At 42.9% G+C, this 15,632-nt stretch overlaps 1 protein-coding gene across 2 annotated transcripts in view; it reads left to right on the top strand.

Moving 5' to 3' along the window:
- Nucleotides 1–1,036: 1,036 nt before the first annotated feature.
- GPI (glucose-6-phosphate isomerase) overlaps nt 1,037–15,632 on the top strand; it is a 28,627-nt gene continuing 14,031 nt past the window's right edge. Inside the window, exons 1-6 of one of the 2 annotated variants that reach the window (XR_012154508.1) lie at nt 1,037–1,256; nt 6,567–6,657; nt 8,020–8,088; nt 11,831–11,950; nt 14,602–14,685; nt 14,781–14,927. Coding sequence is in view for 1 of the 2 variants with exons in the window: in XM_073307921.1 (XP_073164022.1) it covers nt 1,138–1,256; nt 6,567–6,657; nt 8,020–8,088; nt 11,831–11,950; nt 14,602–14,685; nt 14,781–14,927 (630 nt within the window). In the remaining variant the exon portion in view is untranslated. The remainder of the gene's footprint in view (nt 1,257–6,566; nt 6,658–8,019; nt 8,089–11,830; nt 11,951–14,601; nt 14,686–14,780; nt 14,928–15,632) is intronic. The other variant, XM_073307921.1, reaches the window with a different exon arrangement.

Here is a 15,632-nt window from a genome sequence, read left to right on the forward strand (position 1 = left end):
CTCTTTGCAGCATATGGTATTAAAACAGGGGGGCAAGGCTTACCTTGGGCGTTGCGGCTCCCAAAGCGACCGGCATACCCTTCTGGCAGCAGCTTCTAGGCGGGGGTCTCTGCGTGCCACTTCCGCAGCTCCCATTGCCCGCAGTTCCCAGCCAATGGGAGCTACGGAGTTGGCGCTCAGGTTGGGGGCAATGCACAGAGACACACCAGCCCCGGGGGCCACAGGGACATGCCAGCTGCTTCCGGGAGCGGTGTGGCACGGCACGGGTGGAAGGAGGCAGCGCGGGCAGGGAGCCACCTTAGCCCTGCTGCTGGCATGTCTCTGTGCACCCCCTCAGGGGGGGATGGGGACAGCGGGTCTCCATGCACTGCATGGGGCGGGGGAATCAGGTAGAGCCACCTCCACCCCGCAGGGGGGCACGCAGAGACGTGCCAGCAGCCAGCCACAGAATGCAGGCAGGCAGCTTGCCTGCCTGAGCTCTGCCGCACCGCCGGCTGGGACTCAGGGGCAGGTTGTCAGATGAGATTTGTCCTGCATTTTGGGGGTGGGCCGTCATTGGGGGCGCCGTGCCACCGCACTGTTTCACGGTAAATCCGCCTCTGATCAAAAGATCCCAGTCCGAAGGGAGGTCCCGCCTGGGCCAGGTTCTGAACAAACACCTCGCCTCTAGTCTCGTCCCCGCAGAGCTAAGTCTACTTCGATCCAAAGCAGAAGCCGCGCCAGAGAGAGAGAGAAGCAGGGAGAGGCGGCGCCTTGCGGGCTCGGTGACAGGCTGAAGCTCACACAGTCCGCAGGGCACGCAAGGCGCTCACGGTAACCTTTGGGTGCGCGGGATCCCGGATCGCACCTGCAGGGATGTGCCGGGGCGGCTGCGAACGGGAAAGGCGTTAGCCCGCCGCCCAAGGGAGCGCTGTGACGGCTCCAGCCCCTGCCCGGGCGGACCCCCGTCCACAGGCCAGTCACGGCCACGGGGGCTGCAGCCGCGTGTAAGCGGAGCCCAGACCCAGCGCGCCAAGGGGCCGGCCTGTGGGGGCCGGGCCGGGGCGGGGCCAGCACTGGAGGGGCGGGTCTGCCGTTATAAACCGCCGGTCCCCACCAGCGCCTGCTCTGCCCGCCGCATCGCCGCCCGCTAGCAGCATGGACCTGTCCAGCGACCCCGCCTTCAGGAAGCTCGCCGAGTGGTACAAGGCGAACGCCGCCACGCTCGTCCTGAGGCAACTCTTCGAGGCCGACAAGGACCGCTTCCAGAAATTCAGGTGGGCCCACTCAGCGGCACGACCCCGGCCCCCGCCCCCGGGGGGCGGCTGGGGCGCCGCCGGACCGGTCCCCTCCCCGGGCAGCGGGGCCGGGGCTGCTGCAGGGTCCTTCCCAGCCCCCGCTCCCAGAGCTGTAGGCGGCGGGGCCCGGCCCGGGCCGCGCAGCGCCGCCAGGGGCCCGCTCGCTCAGGGCCGCGGGGAGGCTTGGCGGAAGCCGTTTCCGGGCCCTGCCACCTGCCCGAGTAGGGCCGCAAGGGAGCGGAAGCCGCCTCGGGGCGCTGTCTCCGCACCAGTTGGCCCCAATGGCCTAGGTCCCCGCGGCCCGCCCGCCTGGGGAGTGCAGCGCGGAGGGGACGGGGCGGTCTCCCCCCCAGAGCTGGTGGTGCTCTTCGGGCACGGCTCCAGCAGAGCCCCCTGGCTCGGCGGGCTGCCCGCCTGCCCTTGACTCCTCCTTGCGGCCCGGTACGTGCCGGGAAGCACGGCGCGGGGCTGCGGCGGGGAGAGGGGCATTGTGGGTCCGTCGTGTTTCGGCCTCTCGCAGCAGCCTGCTTCGTCATGGTGAGCCCCGCGGCAAGGGCGCCGAACGGCCCCCAGAGCCAGCGGGGTGTCCGGGCTGGCCCTGAGCAGAGCCTAGTACTGCCCCCAGCACCTTTGGTGCCCCCATAGTTACTCAGAGCACACCGCAAGAGCGATACGGGATTGTGCCCCAGGAAGGGGAAGCACAAGGATAGGCACAGACCGTGTTTAACGCTGCTCAGCCTCTCTGTCGAATGGAGCCATGATTACCCTGGCTAGCAGGAGTGATTAGAATTCATTAACATACACATGTGCTAAATATTTAGTATTGAGCTTCTTCAGATCTCTGTAGATCATGGTGAGAAATACAGACACCCTGAGCTTTTGCCTTTTGGTGTACAGATAATTTCCTGTCAGGCATCACTTGGGTGGGAGATTGATTTAATTGTGGGCATCATCTTGAAAAGGGGCTTTATGAACGGCTTAAGTATTTTAAAGAGTATGTTGAAGACCAAGATGTATTTCTCCACATTAGTGTCCAAGAAGAGCTTTCTTGCATGCCTACTTTCTCTATGCTGATGAAAGAATAGACTTTTTTAAATCCTCATTTCTGTGTAATGGTTGCACCTATGATCCTGGCAACAAGATTGTGTCACCTTGTACTTTAAAGTCTGTAAGTTTTTAAAACAAATATTCTAGTTTCTTTGTAGCAGAGAAAGTACATTCTGGCTTACAAGGTTTCCCTGGCTCTAATACAGCATTAGGGACTGAATTTGATAGTTTCTTTTTTTGTTGAGAGGAGGGCAGGGGTGTCTAGAGGTGTGACTACTTAAAATAAAGTTGAAATGAGATCAATAAAATATACATCCTTTTAAAATCCAGAACACCTATTGTTTCATTCCTTCTTTACATGCCTAATAGGATAGCATAGAATGTCTGTCCATGTTTGTTACATTCATACTCCTCCTTTGCTGCACACCTGCCTGAGAAAAGGTCACATTTGCGGTTTAGTTAGGCATACTTCATAGTTGGAGGCAAGTATGAACACTTCCCACAATGTCACATGAATTTGAACTCTTAAACAAAAAATGCACAAGTCTTTTGACAAATGCTGAGAGCAGTTAATCCATCACCTGGCTCATAGTTGACTGCTCCTTGAAATTCAATCTCTAGTTCTGGCAGGCTGACAGAAGGAGCAGATTCCAGAAGCATGGGTTATCCACTAAGAATACCCTACCACTAGCTGTGGAGGGTTCAGCACCAAAACTGCTGGCAGCAGCATAACCCCAGCAAATCATAACTACGTGGAGGTTGCAGACTGAGTCGAGCTTTTCTGAAGCAAATAGCCAGTGCAGCGTATGCAGTGCTGGTATGTGTTCATAACCGCTTGCCCCACTCAGAAAAGACTACTACATTTTGCACCAGCTGAAGTTTGAGTGCTTCTCAAAGATAGCCCTAAGTAGAGTGCATTGCTGTAATATAGCTTGGCGATTACAAAGACATAAATGACTGTAGTAAGGTATACATCAGAAAAGAACAGAGAGCCTCTAGGCTAACTATTAGTGTGTATGGGGCGGAAAGCATTACAAGTCACCTGGGAATTTGAGCAATGATGGATTCAAGGTTCCAAATGGCTTCTTTATATTTAACATTGTAGGGGGGGAGACCAATATTCTGTATGGTACCATGGTAATGGCTTTACAAGAAACTGTTACATCACTTAAGTGTGGACGTGGCTTATGTGACAAGTCATTGTTTTCATGTGGGTAGCACCATCTAATAAATGCTGCATTGCAAAATGTGCACTGTAGCAGAACATTATTGATCTGTAGGGTTTTTTGGATTTCTTCTAAGAGTCGCATACTCTTAAGTAGGTTTAAAATAAAATTACATTATATCCCTTCATACTCCAGATGAGGTGTGGGTGGTAGTTAGATTTGTTGTGGTAGCCCGCAGCAGCTACAATGATCCAATCGTCTCTTGTATAAAAGATAAATTTGGGAAGTTCCCCTTCATTCGTCTGAACAGGGAAAGCATTATGAATGACTAGTTTCAAAGAATTTCTCCATTTTTAGTAACTAAAATTTTTGTCTGGGATACTTAATTTTCTAGGTCTAAGGTTGATTCTCCCTCCCCCCATGAATAAATAAAATACTTCTGTAGAATACAGGGAGCCCAAGCTTCAAGGATGTGAAGTTAAGTTTACCATACATTGACTAGAATATAGTCTCTGTTGCAACTTCCTTGTGCTTAATTGTAGTCTGAGATTGTTCTTAGAATTCCTTTAAATTATGAAAAATCTATTGATATACAAAAGGGCATGATATTTTGTTAGTAAAGTAGGTTCAAACTTTGGGTGCATAAAGCAATTTAGTATCAAATTAAAAATGTGACAAACCTATATAAAATGTACCTTCTTAAAGAGCTTGTCTCAACAGGTTTTATACTGCTTTAGCTCAATCTGTTTAGAACTGTACAACCCCTAATGTGAATGTAGTTAAATGATTAGAAGGTATCTATACAAGTATAGCAAGCTTCACCTGTATAAAGGTGCTTATAGCAAGCTATATTGGTGTAAGCACCTTTATACCAGGATAACTGCAGCCACACTAGGGATTGTATATCTAAAAGTGTAGAGGAAAAACCAGCCAGAGACTCCAGTTGGTAGGAGTAGCTGTAGCAGCAGCAGGGACCTTTCAGACATGCAGAGAACTTTCTACAGTTTTGACTGGACTTTCTCTGCCCTGTGCTGACTGGCTGCTTTCTCTAACCTTCTCCCTCACGATTGCATCACCTCAGCTTAACCCACACCTGCCCCTCTTACTCTGTTCTCCCCTTGCCCATATTCCTCTCCCCACTTCCCTTCAATGTTTCCTCCCCTTTCACTTTCTTTCCATTTAGCTGATCCACTCCAACTTACTTCCCCCACCAAAATAAAATGTGAAGCTAATGACGCTTGCTGCCATCGCATTGTTCACTTTGCTTGTGTTATATACCCTTCCCCCACTCTGTCTTGTCAATTTAGATTGTAAGTGCTTTGGGGCATGATCTGTCTATTACTGTATTTATACAGTGCCTAGTAAATGGGGCCCCATTCTTTGCTGGCCCTTAGAACAGATGCAGTTATTACTTTTAGTGCCTAAGTAACACCTCCTAACCAAAATAGTTGATAGTTTTGCAGTACAAAAACTGTGGTGACCAGGCCCAAGAGTTAAGCATACTTAACCTGAGGAAACTGGAAACCTAGACCCAGCATTAGAAAAGTATATAAAGTGTGGTAGAACAGGCTGATCAGACTGTAGTATGTTGTATTTGCTACAATTCTTTTTCTCCTTCAGTCTTACTATCTGCTTTTCTGATGCCTGCCTGTTCTTCTCTTTGATGGTATCCTAAAGCTTTTTGCCAAAATATCTTCCTTTCCTCATTCAAATCTGTACAGTAATCTTAGTTCTGATAGGATTAGGGGGAGAAAGAAACAAAAAATACTAAATTATTGGACCCAGATGTACATGCCTGATTGAGTTACTGATGTTACAATAATAACCTTAGTCCTGCATCTCCCCATCTTGCTCCACCCTCCCTGTTTATGGCCCTTGCTTGTTGTGTCACATCACATTTATTTGGGCTAGGGGCTATGTCTTAATTTGCTCTTGTTAGATTCCTAGCATAGCTGTGTACTCCAAAATAGTATATAAATTGTGTTCAGACACTGGGGAAAGGAAAGCTTGCTGCAGAAAGACACAGGAGAGAATAGTGAACAATGTAGATTTTGATCCTGAGAGGTGTTGAGTACCTGCAGCTTCCATTGACTTCAATGGGATTTGTGGGTGCGCAGCACCTGGAGCAAAAGAAAAATAGCATAGCATAGGGAAGCAAGATTCCTTGGGTAGAAACACTGTTTTCTAGTGTTGGAATGAGTAATAGGAAACAGTTTTATGAGTTTCCCCTACACAGGAGAAGTGTGCTGTAAAAGTAGTGCCCAGTGCAAACAAAATTAGGATGTATATGACTGGAGGATTCTGTTGCTTTGGATGGGGTATGGAATAATTTGGGGTATGGAATAATTAGCGCTTCCTACTACAGCAAGGGGCTAATAAAGTAGTCCATTTTCCAAGAAGACTAAATGCATGGCAATACATGACTTGTCTTGGTGCTACTTCTAATAAACACATCTTCATGTTGCAGCCTTCAACAGATCTAAGGCTAAAAATGCTGATCTTCTGAGATTTAGACTATATTCTTCAAACAAGGGTTAGTTAAGTAATTTGGAGCGCTCCGCTGGACAGTGAGGATTAGATTACACAACTCACAAATGAGATTAATACTGAATGGAGCAGAGTGCTTTTTTTTTTATACTTGGGATTGTATTAGTTAGTTGTCGTGTGTGTGTTTTTTGTTTTTGTTGTTTGAGCAGGCCTGCTTTTGTCACACTTTGCTGCTGGAATGAATATGAATCCTTGACTTGATTTTTTTTTTTTCATCTTGTTGTTTTTATTGAAATGATTGACCTAAATGTCAATATGATTGTTTCTAACACTGTTTAATAGACTTCATTCTATTTAAACTCTCCAAGGAGAAAATGGACACTATATTTGGAAAATTATAGTCCAATTAAACTGTTTAGTATCTAGTAAATCCTCTTATGAAATGTTTGGGCAAAACTGTCCCTTTGGCTGTTCTTACTAGCTTTTGTAGATTTGGGGTCCAAATTATTTGGGTAATCTCTCTTACTTGCATGCATAAAATAATATCTCTGTAGGAACTTGCAATTTAACAAACCATCTCTGTTGGCAGTGTGACTCTGAATACTGATCATGGGGATATCTTGGTGGATTATTCGAAGAACCGTGTTACAGAAGAGGTCATGAAGATGCTGATAGAACTGGTAATTCCTTATGTTCACCCTGATCTATCGAAAGATGAAAATAAGTTGTAGAAAAATGCAGAGCTAAATCCTTCCTGGCACAGTTGGTTCTAGCACAGGACATAAAAGTCAAGATTATCAAGGGTATTTGGGTGCCTATTGGGAGTTGGGAAAACTTCAGCCCAGCTCTCAAGAGTAGATAGTTTCCTGTCTTCACAAGGATTTGGTAGACATCAAGCCCATGAAACCTGCAGACCATCCTAGGGATAGCTTCACAGCTTTGCTTTCTGGCCCCAAGGCAACGTGACTCTGTAAGGAGCTATTCTACCAAAGCCTCCTCACTGACCATGAGCCCCACCTCGCTACCCACCTCAGGAGGGGTTTGGCTGTGCAGCAGAGCAACCAACATAAGATAATACTGATGTCTGCATTAATACAAGTTGGGACTCCTCATGGAATTGAGAATGGGAAGATTATGCCATGAAAGATGACTGTTATCTGCTCCCTAGCTGCAGAGCACTGGCAGAGGGCTTTTGTACAGTCTAGTGGGGGAGTATATCTGAGAGCTGCCTCAAATCACCACCACAGCCCAATCTGTGTCTACATGCTGGCATTAACCATATAACAATTGGGCCATTCCGATGTAATGAAATATCAGTTTGTGGAGCCAAAAATGTTTCTCCTGTCAATCTGATGCTTTTAAAGATCAGTGCAGGTCTCTTAAAGAACAACAAACTTTGTTTACATTATATATAAAAAAAGAACCAAACTAAATTAGTACAAGTGTCAAGTCCTTAACAGAATTATATCCACAGTTTAAAAGTGATGCATGAAACATCCTTTGTTGCTTAAATAGTCATCTGAAAGCTTCAGGACTGTCATTTCTGAAAAGATTTGCCTGGATAACCTCAGTTCAGTGTGATGTTCAGGTTTACCATTCTCCCTGGCTACTTAGTTAGATGAAAGACCAAGACAGTCTTGTATCTGTGATGCATCATATTTGGAAGTACTAACAGAAATTTGGACCTGCAGGAAAAAATTACTTTCAATCACTTTTCTGTTTATTAAAATAAATAAATAGGCTATTGACTGGTGTATTGTTGATGTTAACAAGATGAAACGGAGTAATTTTAAAAAGTTGAGATTGTCGTGTCAGTTTCACCTATACCACTCTCCCTTCAGTGAACAAACACCCTCTAACCAATTTCCTTTAAAATAGGAGAAAACTCTTACAGTTGTAAACTACTGGCAGATAATATAACTCTTGTAGCCAGTTTTTATGGAAGAAATTGTCTTTCTGATGCAGTTGGTCTATCTGGGAGGGGCTAGTTTCTTCTTCCCTTAAGTGAATATGATTTTTTTTTTTTTTTTTACCCTTCTCAGGCAAAGTCAAGGGGTGTTGAAAATGCTAGGGATCAAATGTTCACTGGAGAGAAGATCAACTTCACTGAGGTAAGGTTTATTTCTGTCTGTGGCTATATCACCTAGGTCAGTAGCTCTCAACCTTTCCAGACTACTGTACCCCTTTCAGGAGTCTGATTTGTCTTGTGTACCCCCAAGTTACACCACTTAAAAACTACTTGCTTACAAAATCAGACCTAAAAATATAGAAGTGTTACAGCACACTATTACTGAAAAATTGTTTACTTCCTCATTTTTACCATATAACTATAAAATAAATCAACTGGAATATAAATATTGTACTTACATTTCAGTGTGTGGTGTATATAGATCAGTATAAACAAGTCATTGTATGAAACTTTAGTTTGCACTGACTGTACTAGTGCTTTTTATATAGCCTCTTGTAAAACTAGGCAAATATCTAGATGAGTTGATGTACCTGCTGGAAGGCCTCTGCATACTCTCAGGGGTATACATTCCCTGGTTGAGAACCACTGACCTAGGTTATGCATATTTATGCTGGAGGGGTGTGGGGCTGGAAATTACTACCACATGGCTACTTATGGTGCATTGAACTATTAAATGTGGTGATAGTATTTATTTCTTTGCTCATGTTCATCACACCATACACACACAGGCTCTGAGGAGAAGCCAAAAACAAGTAGTGACATCAATGGCAACTGAGGTGAGGTGGAGAGCTGGAGACCAGCCTTACAGTTTACTGGGCCCCAAGCTGCTGGAAGTGGAGGAAACTGGACCAGAAATGGTTTCCCACACTGGTCTGGTTCTAAAGGTATTCTGCTGGAGAATGGAGATGGGACCAACTGATGAATTACAGAGCTCAGATCTGACATGGGGCAGGGTATTAGATGCAAGGGGACACTTTCTTTGTTTCTGCTTAAGACTAGTCGTGGTAAAGCTGAGCAAATGACACAAGAACTTCTAGTAAGAACTGTGTAACAACTTCTACTTTGTGCCGTTGAGGATACTTGTCAGTGGCAGTTATAAACCCAGTTTTTTGGGAACTAGCCACCTATTGCATCAAGAGAACAAAGACCTTCCCTTTTTTCTAAGTGTGAAAGTGATCACTGTATCCAGGCTCATTAGAACACACTGTTGCTCAAAGTTGGTGGTGTGCTGCATAGGACTTTAGTTAGGTTGGATAAAACAAATTAAGTAGCTACTCATGGTGGTTTTGTTTTTTTTTAAAAATTGAGAATGGAAGAAAATCTGGGTGATCTTAAATATTAAAGTTCCTTTCACATTTTAGAGCTTTTCTGATGGAAGTTATTTACTTGTGTTCATTCTCTATGTGAACTTGCAGAGACACTGTTAAACACTTTGCTTCGAAGAGCTCAGCAGTTGTATTATATTTTGCTTGTGAGTATTGAGTGTTTGTAGAGGTGTTTTGTCATGTCCAGATAAAGCAGCTTTGGAAAGGCAGTTTTTCCTCCCTTTCTGTATTAATCCATTGCCCTTAATTGTTTTACTTTTGTCCTTTTTTAGCTCCAGCTAAGGCTTTGCCTGCCCTTTTTTTTTTTTTTTAAATATTAAAGGCAAGCAGTTAAAACTTCAGTGGCTAGAATGACTACAGACCATTTTAAAACCTAACTCTTCAGAAAGCTGAAGTCTGTGTTTGGACCCAGAAATAGGAATTTAGCCAGTTTGTACTTGCAATTGCATATGTGCAGACCTCGTATTTCAACTGTCTGAAAATTGGGTCTTTGTGCCCATCAAACCTTTTCTTTGAATTCTGACCAGTAATTCAGAAATGATGCTTGGGAGAGTTCACTGGTCCAAGTTCAGAATGAAATTACTATTTTTCTCCTTCAGAGTTTCAAAGTCATTGTGATTGTTCATTCCTCCCATGTGCAGTCATGCAGCCCCAGGTGGGAGCACCCTGCTTTCTAAGGTTATTTTGGCTGAGCAGGGGACAGCTCTGCCCCATTCAGCTCTTTATTTTTATTAACTATCTAGGGATTGGTGTGAGGGGTGGGTGTTGAGGTTCTGCCTCCCTCGGAGGCTCAATTTGGCATAAGGAGCCTGTGGCTTATCACAAGGTAGTCCATTTTGACTACTCCTTATGAGGTTGCTCTCTTCCCTGCCTTGGAACAATATACCAGTCAAAATAAGTGTTCACCAGAGAACTATATTCTGAGGTAACATTATTTTAGAGGAGTGGACTTGGTTCCCTGCTTGGCCTCCAGTACTTATGCCCTACTTCAAGGGCTGCTGTGGTAAGAGGTAGTAATGCAAAACACTTTGAGTCCAAGAACACTTGCATTTATCAGACCCCTAGGTCTCCTTTATAGTTGGCAGAACTATATCAGACGGGTGACCTGGAACAGATCTGTGTTTAATTTACACTCTATCTGGCCAAGCAGAACATCATGTCAAATCTTTTAAAATCAGAAGTGTCCTGATTACTTAAAAGGGATACCATCAAACAGAAATATTTAACATGTCCAAAGCAATAAAGATTCAGAATTGACTTGTACTCTAATTTAGAGAATGTTCTAAATCTAAACAAGCTGACCACATTTAAGGTTGATCTATATTTTGATGCTGGAGGCCTTGTCTGCCTGGTGTGCATGTATGCAAAAGTCCTAATTAGTGCACCCATGCATAGCAATGTCATGTGTACATCCCAAATGAGTGTTAACTTGGATGGTAAGCTACCGTTTAGTGGTCACTGCACCAGAAATAAATCTCTTCAAATGCAGTATTTATCAATTTGAAAAGTTTTAAGATAAAGTAGAAATCAGTTCAAATACTAATATATTTGATTCCATGGCGAAGAATGACCAGGACCATCCTTCATCTTCAATTTAAAAACAGGGTGCATCTTCATAACTGTAGCTCAGGAGGCTCCTGAGTCTTCTGACCCAGCAGCCACCAAAGCTCTCTTAGATTGGTTTTAGTACTGTAATTTAACCCATAAACTTTGGCAGTTCATATCTTCCTTGTTGGCTTTGCCTCACTGACCAGGTGAATTGTTTAACTGTAAATCCTCCATCCTAGATTACAGCAGCAACAAACTCATCATTGCAGATGAAGACTCAAATTCTGGCTTCTGATATAAGCAGGGTGTGGTGCATCTGAGATTAGAATTTGGCACTACTCTAGAATTCTAACATATCACACGAGTATTTGGGGGCCTCTCTCTGTTAAGCATGTTCTTCTATTCCACTGCTATCAATTTCCCTGTTACGTGGCTGCTACTTATATATGCTTATTTATCTTTTCCTGTATATTGTATTTTCCTGTTACTGCTGTAGTCATTGAGAAACTGCTAAAGTACATAACACCCTTGTGTTATTGACTACAACTAGGAGTTGATCATAAAACTATCTTCAATCCTGAAGACCATAATCTCTGCTTAATGCAGAAGTATGAATTGCAAATGCATTAAAATTGCTTATCAAAAGATCAAGCTTTTAACTACAACTTCAAATTCATTCTCTCATTGCAATCTATTAATGTTTGCCTAATATGCATACTACATACTTTTCTAGTTTTGGACAGTTTTTTGGACCGTTTTCCACCAACTCTGGCAAATCTGATCAGGTGCTTAGATACCACAGTGAGCATGTTAGAAATAGTGAGAGAGAGATGCAGGCTAGTAGTTGTAGAAGACTTTAAAGTTAATAGTCTGAGAGGTCCTTAGATAGGCAGGCTTCAGAGCCTTTAATGTTATATTGCTGCCTTCTGGGTGCTGTTTTGTGTATCTACACTGCCAAACTGCCTCAGTTAATATTTTATGATGTTTGTCTCCCATGCTGCCTTGTTTCAGAATCGGGCTGTGCTTCATATTGCCCTGAGGAATCGCTCCAATGTTCCAATATTAGTGGATGGCAAAGATGTAGTCCCAGAAGTTAACAAGGTGTTGGACAAGATGAAGCACTTCTGTCAGGTATAAAATCCTTAGTTGATTGATTTGATCTGTGTACTTTGCATCAGTGTTTCCTGTTGCACTTATAATATGAACTACTACAGTACCTAACAAGTCTAAATGAGGGACAGTAGTAGCTGCATGAACAAAATGGATCCATATCTGTACATGTCTTCCAGGAATGGTTACTTTTTCTGAACAAGACTTTCTAGAAAAACACTTTCCTGAGTTTGCATTTAAACTGTTTTGTTTACAATATTATTTTATCCTCCTTCATAACTTGTGAGTTCCAATTATATAAATATTGGGCACAAATGGCAGTTAGGCACCAAACACCTAATGACTTCTCCCTTCCCTTACTAATTTCTTAATCACTTGGTCGTATCTCATTTACTGTAGAAATGTTTGTCTAGAAGGAACTTCCCCCTTAAAGTCATTATTTGCTAATGTGAGTGCAGTCAGGAGGCTCCCAGCTCACTTGTCACTTGACAGGTGCTCCAACAATTCTACAGTGTATTGTAGAAGGTGTCTTGGACTCTTTCCATGGTCTCTTCTAATCACATAGCCATTTTCCTGGAGCATCTCGGCCTTTCATAAGGTATATGTAAGAGTCAACTCTATTTGTTTGCAACTTAACAGTGTAAGAATTCTTTGGTATGCTCCCTGGCTAGTCTAAACCATACATCTTCTACTCTCAAATCATAAATGACTGTTTGTCTTTGGTTTAGTACAGCACAACATTTAAAATGTAGATGTCTATCAAACTAGTTCTAGACACTCACTTTTGTAGTGACAATTCTTTAATTAAGAACAGTTGGCTAGGAACAAACATGGAGAACAAAGTGGGTGTTAGCTTAAGATTTGGATGCATTTCATATGCCTGAATGCCAAACTCAGATGCTTGATAAGGGCTGATCAATATACACTGTTCTAGGTATCTTAAACACATCAGTGAGGTTCAGGGATGATGATGGGGTAAACCTTTGTTCGTGAAACTGTCATTGTAAATCCTGCCCAGATGGTCGTGACCAAAAGTTACCCTGGCCTGATGACTGCTGGGTGGCCTATGTGAAATGAGTTGGGAATAGATCCAGTTCCCAGTGGAGAAGTGCCCAAACCAAAATAACTGACACTAATTGGCACCTTTTGTTGGCAGCCTCAGCCCACAATTAAGAACTGAATGGGCTGTAGAAGCTCAACAGACTTTTATCCCTTATAAGGTCTCCTTCCTGGGCAGGATTAAAATGTACTGGTGGTATAGTGTGAGGAAGCTTCTATTGCTGCCTATGCCATACCTCTTTTGCAGATATGGACTTCAATCTTCAGAGCTAGCAATTGGGCACTTCTCATGCAGACCAGAGCCCCTCTGAGTGACCAAAGTCATGTTTAAACATTTTAATCTTCCTTGTAGTGGTGGAAACTAAAGGATGCTTGATTTAGTCTTCTCTATGAAGGCAAAAAATATGGTTCCTTAACATGGTTTTAAGAGGCTATGGTTTAAGTGGTGGCTGCTTTTTTTTTTTTTAAAGTAGCCTGTAGCTGAGATTGCTATAAATTGTTACTTAACTTGGTACGTCTACAAGTTTCTTCAGTAGAGCATCATTATCTTCACAAAGCATGTCTGGGGAGAAAGTATTAGAATAATTGGAGCTCCGATGATTAATCTGATTGCAGAAAAGAAATAGCTTTAGAATTGGGTTTCATTTTCCGCTCTCTCTGGTAGTGGATGTTCATGTTTGCAAGCTTTGCTCTGTGCAATGAGTGGGATTAATGCACAGGTGGTCAATGATGGGCAAATGAAGGTTGCTATTTTGGTGGTATACCAGTTTGACAGCTTTTATTCAAAACTTTCAGTAGCTGGCAGACTGAGTAGGGCTGAAGCACAGAACTGATTCTCTTAATAGAAGACCTGTGTACAATGGAAAACCTTTGAATATTTTGTTTAGACATAAATCTTGTATACACATGACACTTTTTAGAACCCGTGTTCTATTATATTTAGCAAAACCTACTTACTTTAATTAGAGGCCCAGTGCAGAACTTCAGATCCAAACTCCTCTGAATTTAAGTTCAAATGCAAACCAGAATTTAATAGCTTAGAATCCTCTTGTTATATAGATTTTTAATTTGAGTTGCTCCTTTGATGTTCCTCCTCTTTAACATTCATATTTATTGTAATTGCCATGGTGGAACACAGAAGTCTTGTATTCTGTTCTTGTAGACTTAGGCACTGGTATTAGTATGCAGTACTTCGGCTGTGGTATGAGGAAATCATTGGCCTATATGAAGCTTTACGTTTGTAAAGTAACATTTGTCACTGCTCTATAGTAAGGGCCCTATTCAGTCTTGTGAAAAATATGTGCTGCTCCAGTTGGAGTTGAGTAAGGGGAGTATGTGCATATGTAAAGGCTGACCTTTGCCCTTTATAAGTTAGTATATTTGTGTCCACAATGATAGTCTTTTTTTAATAAAAACTCTAAATCCTTTTTTGTTTTTATGGATTTACTTTTTAGCTGTGCATTTGATTCTTGGTATTTCCTTGTTTAAAAGGAGAACCTTTTGGGAGAATCTCCTAGGAGTATTTGTGACCTTAATCCATACATAAATGATGGTCTTGATATTGTAGTCATTGTAACTTAACTTTAATTAATATCTGTGTATTTAAACTGCAGAAAGTTCGTAGTGGAGAATGGAAAGGCTACACTGGAAAGGCAATTACCGATGTGGTCAATATTGGGATTGGTGGCTCAGATTTGGTAAGCTCTCAAGTACTGACTCCTGCATAACGTTTTGTGACTTGTGAGCGTGTGCAGCGAAGATTTTACAACCTAACTATATTGATGCTTTCCAGGGCCCCGTTATGGTGACTGAAGCCCTGAAACCATATTCCAAGGGAGGCCCTCGTGTCTGGTTTGTATCCAACATTGATGGTACTCATATAGCCAAAACCATGGCTGAGCTTAATCCTGAGACAACACTCTTCATCATTGCATCTAAGGTATAGAAAATATTAACACTAGCAGGTGACTGTCTCAACTTGTAAATAGTCAGAATGGAGATCACTCAAAATGTATAAAAATTGCAGCAAGGGAGGTGTAGGTTGGACATTAGGAAACTTCCTAACGGTCATGGTAGTTAAACACTGGAATAAATTGCCTAGAGAGGTTGTGGAATCTGTAATTGGAGGTTAAGAGCAGGTTAGACAGGCACCTGTCAGGGATGGTAGATAATACTTGGTCCTGCCTTGAGTGCAAGGGGCTGAACTAGAAGACCTCTTGAGGTCCCTTCCTGTTCTACAATTCTATGAAAATATTAACTTCTCCAGATGTTTAAATGAATGGGATGTGTCCAAAAACAATGCTTAGGTGAGCCATACCCAAAAAGTCTTGTCTCAGTGTCCAATATCCCATAAATGGAATTTGTGATCCCATGTGGCTAGTTCTTTTAAAATTCAAGATCAGGTTTAGCATTTTGCCATATCTTTGCTGCATTTTTCCTATTTTTTAGAACCTAGTTTTACCCAATTGTATATTTTTGGTTCTTGATGATGATAGATCCTACACAAAGTACGGTACACTTAAAGATCTTCTTTAAGCAGGTACTGTGACCAATGTTACAGAATGCTATTCTGTATTACTTTTTTGTATTGTGATAGTCCCTCAGAACCAGACCCCGCTGTGCTAAGCTCTATATGAACACAAAA

Source organism: Lepidochelys kempii, chromosome 12 (genome assembly GCF_965140265.1).
Source record: "Lepidochelys kempii isolate rLepKem1 chromosome 12, rLepKem1.hap2, whole genome shotgun sequence".
NCBI classification, from domain to species: domain Eukaryota; kingdom Metazoa; phylum Chordata; order Testudines; family Cheloniidae; genus Lepidochelys; species Lepidochelys kempii.